We start from the raw sequence: 20,155 nt of genomic DNA, 5'->3' as shown, positions 1-20,155 counted from the left end.
TTTGTGGTTTACATATTCTGAAACTTCTGAAGTGGAAGAGTTGTGGGTCATTCATATTTTGAATACTTGTTTGTCACACATATGCTTAGTACAGGTGTTTAATTTTCATCTACAAATGAAAGAATGGTTCTTTTGGTGTCATTTTGCTGAAAACTATTTTAAGTCCTTAGAATAAGGTTTTGGTTGACATTTGACCTAGTGTAGAAAAATTTCTCCCAATTATAGGTGAAGCTGGAAAGTTCTTAGAATGAGATATGATCTTCTTCTGCTTTTTTTTAAAACTGAGAAGTTATCTGCCAAATCATGAACCTATGCTTATTTCTTAAGTATTTTCTATTTTTTTTTTCAGACAGGAAATATTAATACAAAATGTTTGTAGCTTTCTTTCATTCTTTATCTACATCAAGCATGTTGATGATTCCTGCTCTGTTGCGATATATCTCTTTGAAAATAAATTTTAAAAAAACCTTCTCAAAATGAAATGATTACATCACTTATAAATTCTTAATTACTTCAAAGGTGTTGATTCATAATTTGGCCAATGTTACTAGAGTTAGTATCTTTAGATAAGCATTTTACCGTCCAAGGAAAAGAGAAGTTATACCAGGTCTTGATTATTTCATAAAGGAGACTACAATGAAAAATTCATACCTTCCAATAATTTTATTAATTATTTAAAAATATTTTCAATGCTTGTTCATATATTTTATGAGTTACATTCATAAAGTTCATAAAAATTTAATTTAATTAATTATTAAAATTCTGTGGGGGTAAAAAACAATCCCATTTGCTATGAGACAAAAAATTGCTTTGAGTCGATTTATGCAACTCTACTTCTGATTGCACATAAAATAATGCCTTCAGACACTCATATCTTTTTCCCCTCCTTTTCCTAGAAAAGGGCAAGTAATTCCATATAGTTTTAGTAAGAATTACTCTATCTTTTTGCATAAAATTAATTGTTATTATAAATAGGAGATTTGCATAGAGTATGAATGGACATTTTGATATCTTCACCTGTTTATTTTTTCCTTCCATTATACACACTAGAGAAAATATATTTGAGTGTCATTTTTTTTCTAGAATTAATCCCCCCTTTTTTTATATTCCACCCTTGATTTGGGAAGAATTGTGACTTTATTAGTGATGCATCAAAATAATACTCTAGTAGCCTGAGTTAATAAAACTGTGTAAGGGTTAATAGAAGAATAAGTTTGGTCATAATGAGAAAACCATTAGGTTTTACTGAAGTAGTATCTGCCATCCTGATAATCCCTTTTTTGTCATTGGCATTTCTCGTCAAGTAAGGCAGCCATAGTGAACTAGTTAGGTAAGATGATGACACCAGACTTGAGTGGGTTTTATTGAGTCTTGGTACCATCACTAACTAGCTACATGCACTTATTCTCTCTGCATTTCAGTTTTCATCTGTAAAATGGGCAGGATAATGATAATATATGATAGGGTTATTGTGAAGAGTAGTAAAATCTATAATAATAAAAGTTTAATATGCTAATTAGACCAGACAACTGAATGACCTCCCGGACATCCTTCTGGACATCCTTATGGATGACCTTCCTGAGGCTGTGAGGGCCAAGGCCCTTGCATGAATTTCGTGCATTGGGCCTCTAGCAATGTATATAAGAAACTTAGAATAATGTCTAGTTTGTACTAAATATTCACTGTACCTTCACTATTATTAATAGTAACAATGTCTAGAAAAAATTACCTAAGTATAATCATTCATATATAAGTTTAATTATGAGCAAGGGACAAGTAATACCAATTGTTCCATTTTGTAAATGGGGAAATTGAGGCATATAATTTTATTAAATGTTTATCCTAAGAACCCTAATATAAGCACTATACCTGAAGATATCTTTTTTTAAAAAATATATTTTATTGCTTTTTTACAGAGAGGAAGGGAGAGAGATAGAGAGCCAGAAACATCGATGAGAGAGAAACATCGACCAGCCACCTCCTGCACACCCCCCACTGGGGATGTGCCCGCAACCAATATACATGCCCTTAACCAGAATCAAACCTGGGACTTTTCAGTCCGCAGACCGGCGCTATACTACTGAGCCAAACCGGTTTTGGCTATACCTGAAGATATCTTTAACAACCTAGTGACTATTTCACACCAGAAGGTTTCTCCTTTATTGAAAATGACACTATCATGTATTAAAGAAAATTTTATGTGCATATTATTTACATAATTTACAACATACAATACTTTTCAAATTTTATACAGTATTATTTCCAAAGGTAGGTGAGAATAATAAACTAATAATACTGGAAGGTAAAGGGGCAGAGTTGGAAGAAGCCAGCCAAATGAGAGAAGTCTACCTGAAGTCTCATGCTGTATCATTTAAAGATAGTAAATCTGTCCGTTGACTTCTCTATCAGTCAGATTCTTGTAGGAAACTGTTGGTATTTTCAAACTTGGTAGTTGAGAATGTTATAAAGAGATGATTTATAAGGGTGTAGGTGGGCTTTAGGGCAGTGGTTGGCAAACTCATTAGTCAACAGAGCCAAATATCAACAGACAACGATTGAAATTTCTTTTGAGAGCCCAATTTTTTAAACTTAAACTTCTTCTAATGCCACTTCTTTAAAATAGACTCACCCAGGCGGTGGTATTTTATGGAAGAGCCACACTCAAGAGGCCAAAGAGCTGCATATGGCTCGCGAGCCGCAGTTTGCTGACCACAGCTTTAGGGCAATCACAAAGTATCAGTACAGTACCATGTGTCTAGTGACAAGTTGGGGTGAAGGGTAAAACGTAGAGGCCTGAGGATTGTAGGAAAGGGGTGACCAGGACCCATCCTAATGGTCTGCCTGGTAGCGGCTTCGGCTTTACTGAGTGTGACACAGCCAACACATGGTACTCTGGGGCGGGGGTAGGGGGTCCAGAAATAAATGCTCCAAAGTACTCTCCTCACTGCACCTCAGAGAGACTGAAAGCCATGGGCAGCAGCCTGGCAGGTAGCCTGTGGAGTTTGCCTGTACCAGTCAGCCTCCATGGGCATGGGACAGAATGAGGAAGAGTGGACAGATAAGAGCAACTATAAATTTGTATTTGCTTTCAGATTAAAGTGATTAAGTGCCTGCCCATGAAAACTACCATCAGATGTTTCAGGAAAATGGGTTTGCTGAGGGTTCCTGTGTCCTGGTTTGGGTAGCATAAAAATAAACAAGTCCTTGCCTGCAAAATTGATCCTTGGCCATTTCAGACCCCTAATTGAATGCTGTAGTAGTTTTCCATTGCTACTAGGCAACAAATTACAGAAACTTAGCAACTTAATGCAATACAATTTCTGTCGGTCAGAAGTATGGTTCCAGTGTATCTGGATTCTCTGCTCTGGGGTCTGAGTTGCTAAAATCAATGTGTCTGTCAAGGGCTACAGTTCTTACCTGAGTTTGGGGCTCCTCTTCCAAGCTACTGGTTGTTGGCCGAATTCATTTCTTTGAGGTCAGAGAGCTGAGTTGCTTTTGTTCTTCTAGTTATCAGATGGAGATTTTTCTCAGCTTCTAGAGGGTGTGTGCAATTCCTTGCTGGGCAGCCTCCACTTGAAGTTCACAGAATGGATGCTAGCTTATTTCCCGCCTGGCTGGAGGGCATCTCTCATACTTTTTCTGGGGCCAGCTGGAGAAAACTAGCTTTTGAAGGGCTCACGTGATTAGGTCTGGGCCATGCAGATAATCTCTCTATCGTGAGGTTAACTGATTCGGGATCTGAATGATTACACCTGCAAAATCACCTCACAGCAGTGGCTGATTGAATAACTGGTGGAAGGTGTGTGCGCAGCAGGGACTTGGAATCTTGAGGGCCACCTAGGAATTCTGCCTACCACGGTGGAATCACCTGGGGCTCGCCCTTCACAACCTCGGGAACGTCTGGTGTTGCTGACTTCTAAGCCCCAAGGTAACTTCGGAGTCTCTAGCAGGAACTGCAAATGCAGAAGCCTTCAGGGGGAAAGCAGGGAGCATGGCTCAGTCTTAAGAACTTCCATTACTTTCTGTCCACACAAAGCTTTATGTCAGGTGGCAAAGTCATCATTAGTGACATCATCTATTTTAGTTTGGGGGGCCTCCCCACTGGATTCAACAGGCACAAGTCCTTCAAAATTGCAAATGCAGTCTCACTATTTCAAATGAAAATGCCTAATGTCCTGTAATAATCATAATTCAATTACTCATAAATAAAAGTGCTCTCCTGATCAGCCCCACAGACATACATAGTGAGAGCGGGTTTAGTATTTACCTAGATCCATAAAAACTTTAGTAAATGGAAGAAAATGATAAAATGTCAGGTTTGGATTTTTGTTTCTTTCCACTTCTTAGAGGTTCTGTTTCTGCCAACTAACCTGGCTGAAGATAATGGGGAGGAACAGGGAACCGGTGGCAGGAGTTCACATCTAACCTGCTCTCCCGGGCTTTCTGTAGATTCTTTACAGAACCCTCTTCCCACAGCTCTTCCTTCTCCCTTAGATGTGCATGTGTGCTGCTCATGGACATGTGTGGAGGTTTTCTCTCTCTCTCTCTCTCTCTCTCTCTCTCTCTCTCTCTCTCTCACACACACACACACACACACACACACACACACACCACCACCACCACCACCACCACCACCACCAGGATCTTCTACTTGCAGATCTCTTAATGTAGGTGAGGTTCTCTCTCCCAGCTCTTGGACATAAAGCTGCTAACGCAGCCTCATGAATCCGGAAGTTCTCTCCTCCCACAGGATTCAACTATGAGGGATAAAGGTTTGTGACTGAAGTGGAGCATGTTTTCATACATTCATGATACTTGCTTATACAGTTTGACAAATCTCTGTTGTATTGTTCATCTTTCTGTGACTGATTTGTAAGTGTTCTTACTAGTTTTCTAGATTCTATTATTTTGACAGTTATATGACTTCTATTTGCATATGGAACCTTTTATCATATGTACATTTTAAATGTTAGTGTAAAGTTACCAATTGTTTTCTTTTTTTGAATTAGTAATAATTTATTAGCATTTAACTATATGTTTTAAAAATCATATTTGGTGTGACAAATTAAACTTCATAAAAGTCTTTACTTCTTGATGATCTGACAACTTCAAATGCTTGAATATATTATCTTCATGCTTTAACAAAAAGGGAAATGCATTTAAAGTCACAGTTTAGGTATCTCATAGTCATATTTAAAACCTTTCTTAGTATTTACTTAGATTTATAAAAAAGGTTACTAAATGGAAGGAAATGGCAGAATGCCAGTCTATTTACAATCTATATATATGAAAGCCAAGTGCCTGGAATGACCAGTCTCTATGACTGGCCTGAATTGGCCCCCCAACCTCTCTTCATCCCTCTCCCCTACCAGCCTACCCCTGATTGGCTCTCCCATCCCGACTAGGGGCAGGGCTGGCTGGCCAACTGCCTGTGGCCCCTTGCCCCTGCCTGCCCAGCCCAAATCAGCCCACAATGGGGTGAGTGGCCAGATCCCACCGGTGCACGAATTTGTGCACCAGGCCTCTAGTAGATCAAGCAAAAAGCAAAACTCAAAGCAAAGGGGGAGGACCTGTCATTAAACCACTCAATTTTGCAATGTATGTATTGTTATCTGAAATTTACAGATGACTGCACTGAGGGTCAAAAACATTAAATAATTTTGCCAATGTATTTAACTTTAACGTTGAAATTTGAGTGTGGCTGGTATGGCTCAGTGGTTTGACATCAACCAGGAGGTCATGGTTTGATTCCCAGATAGGGCACATGGCTGGGTTGTGGCTTAATCCCCAGTGTGGGGCATGCAGGAGGCACCCAATCAATGATTCTCTTCCATCATTGATGTTTCTATCTCTCACTCACTCTCCCTTCCTCTCTGAAATCAATAAAAATATATTTAAAGTTGAAATTTGAATTCAGTGGTTTTTTTCTTGTTCTAAACCTGAGTATTTACTAATATATTTCTTTGAACATCCAACTCATATGGATTGGATTTATATACAATACCTGCCAAGGTTGAGACATATGTGGAAGTGCCCAGCAGAACGTCTGGCACATAGCCATTATTCTTTGTATTGACTTTGGACAAAAAGAGCATAGATAACAAGCAAATACTTTCCAGCTTTTTAAGAAATGTATCCTGCTTTTAAACACCTATAATATCTTTGACAATAACATTCTGCTTAGTTTTCTTTTCTTTCTGTTCTGAATAGCAGGCCAATGTTCTTATGCAGTTTGATTGAGAGGTGTCAAGAGGAATAAAAAATAAATGTAGGAAATATCTCTGAAATGCCTATACTCCCACCATAAATCTCTCTGAGCACTTTCAGCTTCTATTCTGACAAATTGAATTTTGACTATGTGACTCCTCGGTGATATATTTAGAAAAACTGGCTGCAGAACATTTGGATCATTCCAAGGGTCTAAAGATTTTAGAATTCTGTAATTTAGCTCACTGACAGTTGTGGATGGTCTTGAGAAAGATTAAAGAATGTACTCTTGGGTTCATTAAGGATGTGTGGTAGATTGAAAGAGATCCTGTGTGGGTCACAAGAGGCAGAAACTTCACAAGAAACAAGAAGTATTTTGAGTGCACAGTAAGTCCAGTGAAACCCAGTTATGCTAAATAGGCACTTCTCATGTTTACTACTCAACAGGAAAGATGTGGATGAGTAAGAACAGTTGGCTGGAAATGGCACCTAATGGGAAAAAACACCTGCTGGTGGGACATAATCAGCTACCAGCCTAAGACAAATAATCTCAGCCCCCATGAAGACTCCTGCCTGATCTAACTTCTCCACGAATAGCATTCATATCTTTGGAAACATTTGAGGTTGAATTTTGCCAAGAATCAATGTCTAAGTATATGATTTGGATAATGGCAGCCCTAGGACACTATTTTAGTCTGAAACAGTGTGTATTTATACACACAGAGTAACTGAGGGAGTGTATGGCCCTTGGAAGTTTTAAAACAACTACTGTTGAAAGTTCACAGAAAATTCACTAAATCATTTTTTGGGATTTGGGGTTCATAAATCTTGTAACCACTCTGCTCTACAGTTCTTTGATGAATTGAAATCAGACTCATGCAGGAAAAAGGGGTCCAATTAAAGTCTTAGTTTTATTAATAGGTACGCTGGATTGGAAGGCATGGCTGGGCTTTCTATCTCCTAGAATCTAGATAGCAGGATCCTGACTTTGCTGAGAGAGGCTGGATATCCACAGCACACACCTGAATGGTCCTGGAAAAGAGGCAGCTAAACCCAGACATGAGACAATATAAGCTTGAATACAGATGGTCCATGCCACTGTAAGAGTGGATGGGCCTTGTCATTTAAACCCCTTCCAGTATTTTCATGCATGTTAACCTCTCACTATTCTCACCAAACAAGAGCAAATGTATGTGCACGTGCGCGCGTGTGCGCGCACACACACACACACACACACACACACACACACACACACACACACGACTGAGCAGGAAAATCCACTGCTTCTGATGACTGCAGGTATGTATTGTTGATTCGATGGAAATTCAACTCCACTGTAGGTTCCTAGTAGAAATGTGTCACACTGAAAATTAATTGGTTATAAACACCTAAGGGCTCAAAGGGCAATTTCAATAGCAGTGGCAAAATCAGTAACAATAATGACAAAAAGCACAGTAAATTTTCATCTGTTACATTTATTATGGAAAATGAAATGCAAAAAATATTTGAAAATTTTAAAGGGTAAAAGTAAGTCATCAGTTGAATTTCATTCATTCATCCATTCAAAAATCAAATCCAAAATGAAGAAAGAAGAGTATATAATTTAAAAATCTTAATCTATAAATCATAACATTTCATCTTTTTTCTAGGAAATAAAATTTAATTGGTAGGTCAATTTCTGGAGGATGGGGACTTTCTCGAATAAACCATTTTTATGATTTTGTATATAGACATCATGAGGAAGTAATTAAATATATTTGTTGAGGAAGGGGGAGAGAGGGAGGGGGGGGAGAGAGAGAGACATCAATGATGAGAATCATTGATTGATTGCCTCCTGCATGCCCCACACTGGGTGTTGAGCCTGCAACCTGGGCATATGCCCTTGATGGGAATCAAACCTGGGACTTTTCAGTCCAAAGGCTGATGCTCTATGCACTGAGCCAAACCGGCTAGGATGAGGAGGCAACTTTAGATATTAATATTGGCACATTCATAAATGGAATTTTCTTTTGGTATTACTATATCTTCAGTGATTTAATCTACACTACACTTTTGGTTTTTCTCAGCTGAGTATTTACAAACATGAATGATTCTCACATTGATAGCTATTTTTTTGGGGGGGGTGGCACTTGAATTAAAACACATTTTCTAAAATAATTACATAAATTTATCTTCTAAGCAACAGTAAATATTGACAAAAAATCAAGAATTCAGGTATGCTGTTCTTTTTAAACAAGTATGTTTTTATTAGTTAAAAAACAGAGCCAGCTGTAGTTGTAACTATAGTGTTCTTATGGTTGGTTAACCTTTTATTTTTATCTTACATATAGTGATGGCACATTCATTCTCTAAAATACAAATGCATATTAAATGGCATCGTTTACTTTCTAGTGAGAAGTGGTTATATTTGTACTTTACCATGCAGAATTCTCTGTTAATGGAAAATTCTGATATTTCCCCCTCATATCTTAAACCAAATACTTAGTCAACATAAGTTTTAATGTCAAGGAATTGGGGTCAAATCATATTAGGTTTTAGGGACCAGATCAGACTTTTTTATTTTAATAGTGTATTTCCTTTCAGAAGAAATGATAGAAACTCAAACAACATCAGTTCGCAGATTGGAATTGTGACAAATTGAAAAATGTTGTCCAGTGTTGACATTTGCTAGTTAATGACTATAATCTTGTTATCAAGTCCACACAGTATCACCTATTATTAATAATAATAATTTATTTGAATCCGTCTTAAAGAGCTCACAACTGTTCATATCCAATTGTCCTACCAACATCATCTATTATATAATTAAAACAATTTTTTTCTTTAAACTTCTCTTTGGTGTTGCTAAACATTGTTTGGCTAATCTTAAAGAAAAAAAAAAGAATGTGTACAATCATTTTTCACTTCATGTGATTATTACACTCTTGAAATCTAGAGATATATCCTTTAAAAAAATGTAGGGCTTTTATCAGCCTATGCAAATAAATACACTAATAAATGTACAAACAGAGTCTACAAAACATAATTGGTTTTCCCCAGTATTTGCCATTTTCAGATATAAAATTAGGTGCTTAAAGAAACAGTATTAAACCTTTGTAGCTGCTCTGGAACAGGGTGTGCCTCAGTAAGATGCTAAGTAGATTTCTGTGGCCCAGTGGAGCTTTCCTAATTTTCCAAATCTGCTACGAGGGAGTAACACCATTTTAATGGAGAATCTGACCAGATACTAATACTAGTATGTGTAAAACAGAACAGCCATAGAAAAATGCAGTTTTCAATGAGTTGTTTTGTGATTTACTTAAATATACTAGTATGGATAAAATGCATTTATGTCTGCAAGCTATTTACAGTATGTGGTGTACACATTTTTATGTGTAGAAAATAAAAATACACATTGATTAGCCCTTTTGAGGCTTTTGAACAAAGGTTTCTTCTTCCTGCTTTCCCATAGCTGCTTTGAGGATTTAGATAATTCATACGAGGTATGTACACAATCACACCCATAGTATGTACATCCTAGTCACACACTTAACATGGAGAGGATGTGTGAGGAATGTAAATCATCCCAGTGGTCAAAGAACTGACCTTACCTGTGACTAATGGCATGGTTAATTAGCCCTGGCATGTTTAGTAACATGCCAATGTACTGATTACTATATTCAGTCTTTGTGATAATTATGTAATCTACTTTTGAAGATGATTAAAAAAACCAACAGCCCTTTCTGACCTCCAAAAATGAAAGGACTGTTACTGAATACACATGCACACTTTTGTTGGCTTTATTCACTTTTGTACATGTGCCTACCTTATGACTGAACTTGGCCTTAAAATGGGATATGGCATGTTATTTTTTCTACACATAAAAATAGAAAACCAACCACTGGCAGACCATACACACCTACAGAATGTATTGACATACCACCACCAGCTACAGTATTATGCACAACATATTGTTCACAACATATTAGTACAGCAGAGATAAATACATTTAGACATCTAGTAATTGTTAGTAAGTATTCTTGAGTTTTCAGGCCCCATTGACCTTCTCAACCTCAGTTAAGGTATCTCAAGATGCCCTTAATACAAGAATTAGTCTCTCCTCTCCTGTAGGGATTCAGGAGTATGACTATAATACTGCAATCTCCTGATTTATCAATATCACTTTAAGATATGATGGAAAACATTATGAAAAATAATTTTACTCAAAAAATGCAGTTAAAATAAACATTAAGGAATCTAATAAAAAAATCATTAAAATTTACTGATAAACCTGGATAGGCTTTTTTACTCATCTAATATATTTACTCTATACATAGTCTTTACTTGATATTAAAAGCAATGATAAGAACCAGAAAAAAATTGTATAACTGCTTAAAAGTTTTTCTAAAGAATAGACAATTTAATTTTGAAAGTAATAAAGAGTAATGCTAGCAGCAAAGTCAAAAAGCAAGATATAATTTTCACCCCAGAAATAAGCGAATGACATACCCACATCTTAAGAAATCAAAAGAGAAGTCTGCGTTTCTCTCCCATTTAATTCTCCTTAACACACTTAAACCACTGGTGTATCATCATAATTATCAGCACGCTGGCTGATCATCAGTACCTTTTTCTGAAGTGCAAATTTTGTGACTTTCATTCCGACTGTTTTGCAGCCAGTGGAGTTGAGCTTGAACTCAACAAGATACTTGATGAAGAAGTAGTACTTAGGAATGCCCATCGGGAACATCCTTTTCTTTCTGTAAGGCATTATTTGAGGCCCCTTTTGATATAAGTACTCATGTTTTAGTTACTTTACATTTGGAAAACCATGTTTTCGTAGCTAAGGTGGGCAATCCTCCAGGCGGAATTAATCCAATTGCTTTACATGCCAAGTGTCCTGGAAGAATAATTACCATATGTTTAATTTCCCCATTTCTCCAAGTTTCCAGGTGGAGCTGTCTTGAGTTTTAAGCTAGCAAGGCTTTCTGACTCCTTTTCTGTCTGGGCTGCTAACCATATCCCTAGTAATGCTCACGGGTGTTGTATCTCTTTAATAATCTCATAATCAAGCTTTTTCAGTAAGAAAGGAGAAATGAAGCCGTTACATCTTTTATCCTGTGGGTTAAAGTCTTCTCAGAGCAGACCATGACTATAGAGTGGTGTGCCCATAGTAGATGCACTTGCTGGTATAACTGCCTCTTTTTGGCACATTATTGCTTGGCTTTGATTTCATATTCAACAGTCTTTATTCTCATGATTAGTTTCTGAGATATCTGGGACTTAAAAAACACACACACACATACTAAACTTGTAAATAACACTTCGTTGCACAATTCTGGCCTCCATAGTCATTTCAGCAAGGCCCATGGTTATTTAAATGTCTTTTAAAATGATCACCACTTTGATTACCTAAGAGCCAACAGTAATTTTTTAGGCTATTTTGTTATTTCTACCTACATATATATACAGATGTATTGGATTTACTTAGAGAGGTTTTTTGGTTGTGGCAAGTGAGTAGGTTAGCTGGTGAATGTTCACAGTTAAAAGTAGTTGTCATGACTTCTGGTTATTTGTGAGACAGAATTTTCCCACCTTCATCCACTCCATCTAGGTCCTTGGTCATTGCAAATCAAGTTTATTTGATTTCTGTTGCTAAGGAGAGTTTTTCCCCCCAAGAGTAGGATAAAGTTCATAAGCATCTGTTTCAATATTTACAGGACTATTTTTTCCTTTTTTGAAAAAATGTCTAAAATTTTGTAGCCATCCTGAGTCCATGTGTCTGCACAGATGACAGTTATAATTACTCAGCCAGTTGCAGAATTTCATTAGGAAGGATGGGCAGGAGATTCTGCAGTCACCTGTCATTTGCCAAGTGGCAGCAGCTGACCAGCATTTGGAGCGATTCAACCAAAAGGGCTTCACACACGAAGCATTGCTAACAGGAAACAAATGCTCAGATATGAATATAAAATAGTAAATACTGAAGCAAACGTGGACAAGATTTCTGATTTACTGTATAGAAAAAACAAGGGAGGGGACAAGATGGTCAGCTCATTCGTCAAGAGACTGCTGAGTTCACTGTATAGTTATCACAAAGGGAAATTCACAGGCCTCATTTCTCAAACACCAGTTAGGACAAAGCAGGAGAGAATAAACAGCATCATCTCCATGGCAGCATTGTAGATGATTGATCAATCAGACAAGTAGAGGTCTACGAAAGGCTACAAGTGCCTAATTTTCAGTAAAAACACATGTACATATATGCAAACCTTATGCTAATGCACTGTTTTTCTTTATATTGATTTTTAAAAAGTAGACAAGGGATGTGGTGAGTTATATGGTACTAGAAGTGGACAAATCTTTTAACACATGTACAATATGTAGTAGGAACATTTTCACATTTAGGCAGTAAAACAGAGCAGATACAGCCAAGGCCAAACAATTTACATTAATAGCATACTTATATAGATCCCCTGTAAACACATTTTAAAGTCATGTCATAGTATATTTTTCACGTGGTATACACAGGTATTCCAGAATGATAGGAACTTCTTTCTGGCTTTCTATTTTAAGACCATAGCTCAATCCTATTAAGATTCAGTTTCAAAATTCAAGCTCCAGGTTATGTGTTATACATGCATATTCAGTCAAACTCATTTAAATTTTGATATTTAATCTATAGCATGGTATCTGAAATAATGAGTATCAGATAATTCTAAAGATTAAAAAAACATAAAAAATCAAATAGTATTCAATGTGTCTATACATACTAAGGTAGAAAATAATTCTCAGATAGGGTATAAATATATTATTTTGGATGCAAACAAAAAGGTTTCTGGTTAGCTTTAACCTAATAAAATATCCAACTCATGCCACAGATCCAAAGCACACAGAGGCTAATTAGGAGCTTACTATATGTGAAGTAATTGGTCTGTGCATTAAAACCATTAAACAAGAAAGACAAAATTAGAAAAGCATTAAAGATAAATATATGACAGTTGAAAGGATGGCATTTTCTTGTCATCATAAAAATAGGAAAATCATGATTTAAATTAAAACATCTATTGTGTACTGAGAAAGCTGCTTGGCCTCTTAACATTTCAAATGTTTCATTTCCTTCCAGACTCTGTGTTCTAGCTCATCTTTCTTTTACTGCTGGTTCAAGAAACATTTCATATTTATTTACTTAATAAAACACTTGCTTCATTTATTTCAACAACTAAAATGCATTAAGAAGAATCAAACCATAACCAAAGAAATTAAGGACAAAAACAAACAACTTTCAACCCAATGCGTGTCCTGCAGGTAAGGAATAGCCAAACAAGTTCTCAGAGTCTGCCATTCAAGTTGTTTTGCAACCCCATTTATTGAGTGAACCTAAGGAGTCATGAATGACATAGTGAGTGTTTATGCTGTGTCACAAAGTGAAGGCAACATTTCAAATCAAGGTTTCACTGTGAGAGTACGCAGGGTATCTAATGTAAAAACATGGTTGTTTTGAATAGGCTCCTATCTTATTTATCCATTTGATGATCTATTTCTGTTATTATTATTATTATTTTAATATATATATTTAGTGATTGCAGAGAAAAGGGAAAGGGAGAGAGACATAGAAACATCAGTAATGAGAGAGAATCATTGATTGGCTGCCTCCTGCACACCCCCCACTGGGGATCAAGCCTGAAACCTGGGCATATGCCCTGTCCAGGAATCAAACTGTGGCCTCCTTGTTCATACATTGATGCTCAACCACTGAGCCACACCGGTTGGACTCGGTTACTGTTTTTACAACCTGTTCCTTCTATAATATTCAATAAACAACAAAACAAGAAAGCTTTTGAAATATTTTCTGACAATTTCTACAGTGTGGCAGAAGTAAAGATAAGTAATAAAGAATTAAAGATTAAGAAGTCAGGGTTAGTACCAGCACCAAGGAAAACCAGTGAAAGTTACTCTCTCAAACATTAAGTTTTACCGAGAGGCACAACTACACCTCCAAGTTTAGTTCTAATTAATTTAATTTTAAATTGATTTAATGTGTAACAAATGCCGACAACTCTTTGAGGCCTCTGCCTCATTTAACTATGTATAAGTCATGTGGTTACTCCAAACACATGAAAATAAATATTATTACCAGATGCTGAATTCTTCCTTTTCTCCTATGTTAATGCAGGAACAGCCTGTTCTAGCCACTTTGCACAGAGGATTACCTGGGCCCACCCAGCTGCAGTGGGTGCTGCTGACAGCTGCCACTGTGTACACAGGGTGTTCTCTGTGTGTACACAGCACGTGCGACAACGTGTGAGGGAGATGACAAGGGGAGCGAGAGACAGGAGTGAGATTACATCCTGGAAAAGGCATCTCTGACAGCAGTGACATGAACATAATCACAAATTGATATTTAAGGCCAAAAGAGATTTTAGACAAAATCTCTAATCATTAAATAATAATGTGATTGCTAATTTGATGGCGATTTCTATTTTAGACAGCATTCTTAATAGAGGCCAACTGTTAAGAAACTAAAAATTATATCATGAAAAGATTCATTATAAATTCCAAATACAACCTCCGTTAAGTACCATTCTCAGGCTCTGAGAATGCTGTGATTGTGGTCTACTATGCAGGCCCTGTATACAGTCCAATCATTTTTGAAAGAAATCCATGGCTATTACTAATTTAGGTTGTGTCCAGCGTAGCTTGTATTAAAGTTCAAGTATGATTTCCTCCAATATGTTCAGCATATGCCAAAAAGAATTTTTAAAAAATGCCAAAACAGGACTTTGAGTCCGTGCAAAAATGGCCTTTATGAGTATCCGGAGAGGGAATACATGGCCATCTGTCTCCTCTAGGAGAGTGAGTTTAGTGAAGGCAAGCAGTGCTTCTTCAACATCTAACAATCTGATTTTCTCAATGCAAGATGGTGAACAGCGATCTCCCTACAACGAATCCAGGAGGGGAAACCTTTCCAGGGCTCTAGCTCCTTCCCCTCTTCCTCACTACCCCACTTCTCAAGCCACCGCTGGTCAACCTAGCCCAGTGCCTGCAAGACACTCATGGATCCCATGGACAGGGCCATTTCTGGAAGCAGGAGGGGGCTGAGCTCAAACAGGTGCCCATGTTCTCCAGGACCAAAGCTCAAACTGTGCTTTAGGAAGAGCCTCTCTTTTATTGGGTTTGAAGGATGAGATATGATGGCATTTCTCTTAAAATCAACATTTGCAGAGGTTACCTTATTGCTATAGATTAGAAACGTAAGCAATGACATGATATTAGTCTACACCCCAAAACTGTAAGGAAGCTTGTGTTCTATTTGCTGTGGACTACATTTTCTATTGGAATTTACTGAACCAGATCAAAAGAAACACACAAACTGCGTCCTGTTTACTGCAGTTTAAATGAAACCCACTGTTTTTGTTACTCAGGAAATTTTTCTGTCTTTTTTTTTTTTTTTTTTTTTTTTTCAACATGGAGAAAAGAGTGTTCACTGGTTATTTATTATTCCTAACCAGAACCTTAACATTTCAGTAGAATGTTTTTGGAGGACATCTGCACAACATAAAATTTAGTATTACCAATAACTTGATGACTTTTTTTCACGAATTCAGCCACATGTACTTCCTCTGGGGTAAGGAAATGGGAATTTAATCTAGTCTGAATCACAGAGATGGATCTTGCCTTTGGTGCTGAAAAAATCTGTATCTATTAATTCATGTGTTATGTGGGCAATATTCATATTCAAAGGCATAACTAATTTCCCTATCTTAACTTCCTTACATTTATGAAGATGTATAACAAGGTTTACAAAAATGACTCTCTATAGATGTTTACAAATATCAATTCATATTTGGTATCTTATGCATTTAAATGCTTTTACTTCATGTCCTCTGGCCTAGGAATGAGTCAAATTTTTTTTTTTCCGTGATGGTTTCTTATCAGCTACTTCAATTTTGCACGGTAACAGCATCCTTGTTGCAATAGGACTAGAAAGTGTAGTGGGGGCTTTGCTCATAGCGTTTCTGGTATTTTTAACACATCGCCGGGTTCTAATGGAAATACCGTAGTGTGTTCCATTGAGACAGTGACACAAAATGACACACGTGTAATGACAGTGCTGGTTCTCTAAGCAACAACATATGAAAAACCCAGCGAATCTCATTTCCTCCTGATGGAGGTGGAGCACTTTCAGCGGAGCTGGCTTTGTTCTTTCTTGCAGAGTGAAATTCATTTCCCTGTGTGATCCCCAGCTGAAAAAAGTATTTTAATTCTCAGAGCTCCAATCAGAGGACCCAACAATTCTTGGTAACCATTTCCTGTAGTTGATACTCCCTTTCTCTGCTTGGTCTGGGGGGGATGAGGGATGGAGAGATGGGGGGACCAAGTGCGCTCTGACCTGGAGGGACCCTTGGGAAGGCCCTGCAGGGGCACAGGGGCTCCCACACGCTGTCAGTCTAGCACAGAGGACGGGGCGGGGCGCACGCAGCAGTTGGGGCGCCGGAAGTTCTGCAGCATGGCCTGGAACACGCCGTGCTGCCTGCCCTTGAGCTTCTTATGGGAAGAAGAAGTGTCCGAGGAGATGGACCTCCGGGCCTGGCCGCTCTGCGCTTTGATGGACTTCTCGTGCTCCCGGATCTGCCTCTGCAAATGGTTCTGGATGGCGACGCCCAACGACTCCGGGTCCAGGGAGGCGCCGTACACCTCCCACGTCATGCCCTGCTCGTCCCACACCACGTCCCGGACCCGCTTGGACTGCTTCAGCTGCAGCTTGGCCTCGGCGCCCAGCTGCTTCTTCTTCTCCCCCGGGGTGAGCCCCGCCTGCGCCGTCACGTTGAGCTCCTTGAGGAACTCGCTCACCCGGCTGGCCCGGCGCGGGCTGGCCTTGACCGAGCGCGAAGGGGTCTTCTTGCCCGAACTGGGGCTGGAGTCCCCACCCATGGACTCGGACGGCAGGCTCAGGCTGGTGGCCGGCTTGGCACCCTCCTGGGGATTCCTTACCGGGGAGGGTATGGGACTGGCAGCTGACCCCAAGCCTCCGCTTCCTTGAGATTTAGGATGGAGCAGGAGGGTGGTGGCCTCTGCCCTGGCTTTCCCCTCCAGGAGATCCGTGCCTTTAGGTCCTTGTTCTGTTCCTGTTGGGAGAGGTGCAGGCTTCTTCCCTCTTGCATCTCCTTGATCCGTGGGGTCCAAGCCCCCTGACGGGCCAGTGTGGCCGGCAGGGCCACAGGAGGCGGAGAGTTTGCAATCAGGGTCTGAGTTGTGGTCACTTGTGGTTTTTGCTGCCAGCTCCGATGGCCTTGTGTCCAATGTCCCCAAGGCGTGACTAGTTTCACTTTGACTTCCTGTGCTGGTGGAAACCTGGTCTGTGAGGCTAGCTTTCAGGGAGCTAGAATGAGCAGGAAGCTGTTTGGAGGTCATCCCTGGGGTCATCCCCGCTGACCTCCCATCCTCAGTACACGTGTCCTGGGCATTGCTGGATGCCTCGCTGATGGATGAGGTCTGGAGGGCCTCCCCTGGCAGGCTCACCAATCTGCTACCCCCTTGGGCCGCCGTGGAGATAGCTGCAGCTGCCTGGATGCGCACCTCTGGCATGAGGCCGGGGCACTGCCCTGACCCCTGGGGGGGCAGCTTGTGGACGGACAGCTCCAGAGCGTGGCTCCCACTGCCGTGGCACAGGACACGCAGCTGCTCTTGTTCCGAACGCTCGGGAGCAGGGCTTCCCTTTAGGAACGCGGTGAGGATGCTGGGGCTGGTAGAGACCGACCTGCTCTCCACACTCGCCACGGCCTGCACCCCCGCATCTTGCTGAGCCCTGCTGGGGACGTCCCTGGTCTCATTTTCAGCCTGATGGGTCATCGTGCTTGCTTCTCTGAAACGTGGTGCCAGCAGCGTCTCCTCTGGCTCCGGAGGAAACGCCGAACCTTTGCCAGGGAGGTGGGGTGGTTGAGGTGTCACAGAACTCGCGGCCTGGGTGTCTGAGGTGGCGGCAGAGGGCTGTGTGTTCCCTGAACATCCGTCTTCTCGAGCTGGAGAGTCACAGGCCCTCGTCTTGGAGTCGGAAATGGCTCCCTGCCCTTCCCCTGCAGGAGAGGAGGCGTGACTGAGCACCCCAGGCGCTGTGTTTGCCGTCTGCACCATTCCCGGGATTGTGTCTTGAGAAGGAAAATCACAGGGCACTTGATCTTGGCTGCTGCGACAAGTGCCTCCCACAGGACAACCCGGCGTCTCGGATTGCTCTCCATCCGAGGTTCCCTGTGATTTCCCCAGGGTGTCTTCAGATCCTGAGGCGGCGCTGGCATTAGGCTGGTCCCCTGGGATGGCCTGGTGGGTGTGCTGGCTGGCTGGCATGGTACAGGCTGTGTGTATGAGATCCCTCGCTGCTGCAGAACACGGGGTTGGGGCTGTGGGCTCGCTGTCTCCTGGCCGCCGGGTATTGCCAGGGGAGTTGAGTGCGGGAGGTGCTTTCTCCACCTCATTGAAGATGCCAGGAGAAGACATGTCTGGCCGTGTGGCCTCATGCTCACAGGCCTGCATCAGGGCCTCAGAAGCTGCCCTGGGGCTGAGGGCTGCTCCCGGAGGCTTGCTGGAAAGGCCATCTGTGTTCTTACTCTGGAGGGCTGGTTGAGGCGGAAGGGAGGCAGCCAGTACCTCTCCTAGGTCATCGTCTTTTCCAGAAGCTGTGATCAGGGAAGTCTTAGCGATTATTAGAGGGTCAGGTACAGTCCCCATGGAATTTCTCTTCAGGGAAACCTCAGAGCTCTCCCCCGAGCAGTGGTCCCACTGGGAAGCTGTGGTAGGTCAGAGCGAAGACACGATCAGGGATGACTCCTCTGAAGGACCGATCTGTGAATCAAGGAAACAGAACTATTAATATGACGGAGCATTTAAGGATTGAAGACACACCTGTTCCTTGTATCACGGCTCATACGTGCATTAAAAATCTTTCCTCTCCAAATCTGTTTGTATAAAAATACACAGATCATGGAAAGTAGATTGTGGAATTTTTTTTTTTAACCATACACGAGTTATTTTGATATATTAGTTTGATTTTGCATTCCACTGCTGTCTAGCAAATAGGTTTTTAATGTATTTGCCTAAGCATTTGGTAACTACCTTAAAATCATTTGTGTAATCTGATTTACAAGATATCAGAAATTCTGAAAATCCTGTAAGCTACTTTGATTAAACCAATAAGTATTGAATATAGGACCCAAACAGACTTGTTAAATAGAATATCCAGAAATTGATCCACATATAAATGAGGATTCGATGTAGAACTGGAGAGGCATTTCAATTTAGTGGCAAAAGGATGCATTACTTAATATAAGGGACTATCAAACTATTTATTCATCTGAAAGAAAAGAAAACTAGGTCTTTATCTTACACCAATTCCAAAAAGAAATCCTAAATGGATTAAAGGTTAAAATATAAAATAAACAAAAACCAAAAAGGTAGATTAATCAATCAAGAAATGTCCTGTAAGAGAATCTAGGAACCATAAAATAATTTAGGGTCAAGGATGATAAACTTCCTTTGGAAGGCAGAAAATACATCAGCTATAAGAAAAATATAAGCATAGTTATCCAAATAAAGTAAAAAAATTTTGCATGGCAAAGATACCATTAATTGGGGGAAAATGCTTGTATTATAGCTCTAGGAGAGAGGAAAAAGTATCTATAATACAGTAGAAGCTCTTAACATTTACAAGGAGACAAAATAGCTCATTGAAAAAATGGGTAAAGAATATGAAAATGCAATCTGCAAAATCGAAAGTCCAACAACCAACAAGCTTATGAAAAGATGATCATATTCATGTGTAGTCAAAGAAATGCAAAAAAGTGACAGTTAGATTTTACTTTGTACCAACTGCACTTAAAAAAAAACTTTAAAAGACAGTTATAACACTATAGCCTGGGGAGACATCTTGCTAAAGAAAGTATTTTTATTAACTGTAGGTATGAATGTGTATTGC

At 39.8% G+C, this 20,155-nt stretch overlaps 1 protein-coding gene across 2 annotated transcripts in view; it reads right to left on the bottom strand.

Moving 5' to 3' along the window:
* Positions 1-7,676: 7,676 nt before the first annotated feature.
* GPRIN3 (GPRIN family member 3) overlaps positions 7,677-20,155 on the bottom strand; it is a 73,528-nt gene continuing 61,049 nt past the window's right edge. For both annotated transcript variants that reach the window (XM_084881924.1, XM_084881925.1), the window contains exon 2: positions 7,677-19,026. In XM_084881924.1, coding sequence (XP_084738050.1) covers positions 16,633-18,912 — 2,280 coding nt within the window. In that variant the 5' untranslated portion in view covers positions 18,913-19,026 and the 3' untranslated portion in view covers positions 7,677-16,632. The remainder of the gene's footprint in view (positions 19,027-20,155) is intronic.

The sequence above is a fragment of the Pipistrellus hanaki genome (genome assembly GCF_964339955.1).
Source record: "Pipistrellus hanaki genome assembly, chromosome: 1".
In the NCBI taxonomy this organism is placed as follows: Eukaryota; Metazoa; Chordata; class Mammalia; order Chiroptera; family Vespertilionidae; genus Pipistrellus; species Pipistrellus hanaki.
The sequence above is the reverse complement of the archived record's forward strand: the minus strand, read 5'-3'. Positions and strand labels throughout refer to the sequence as shown.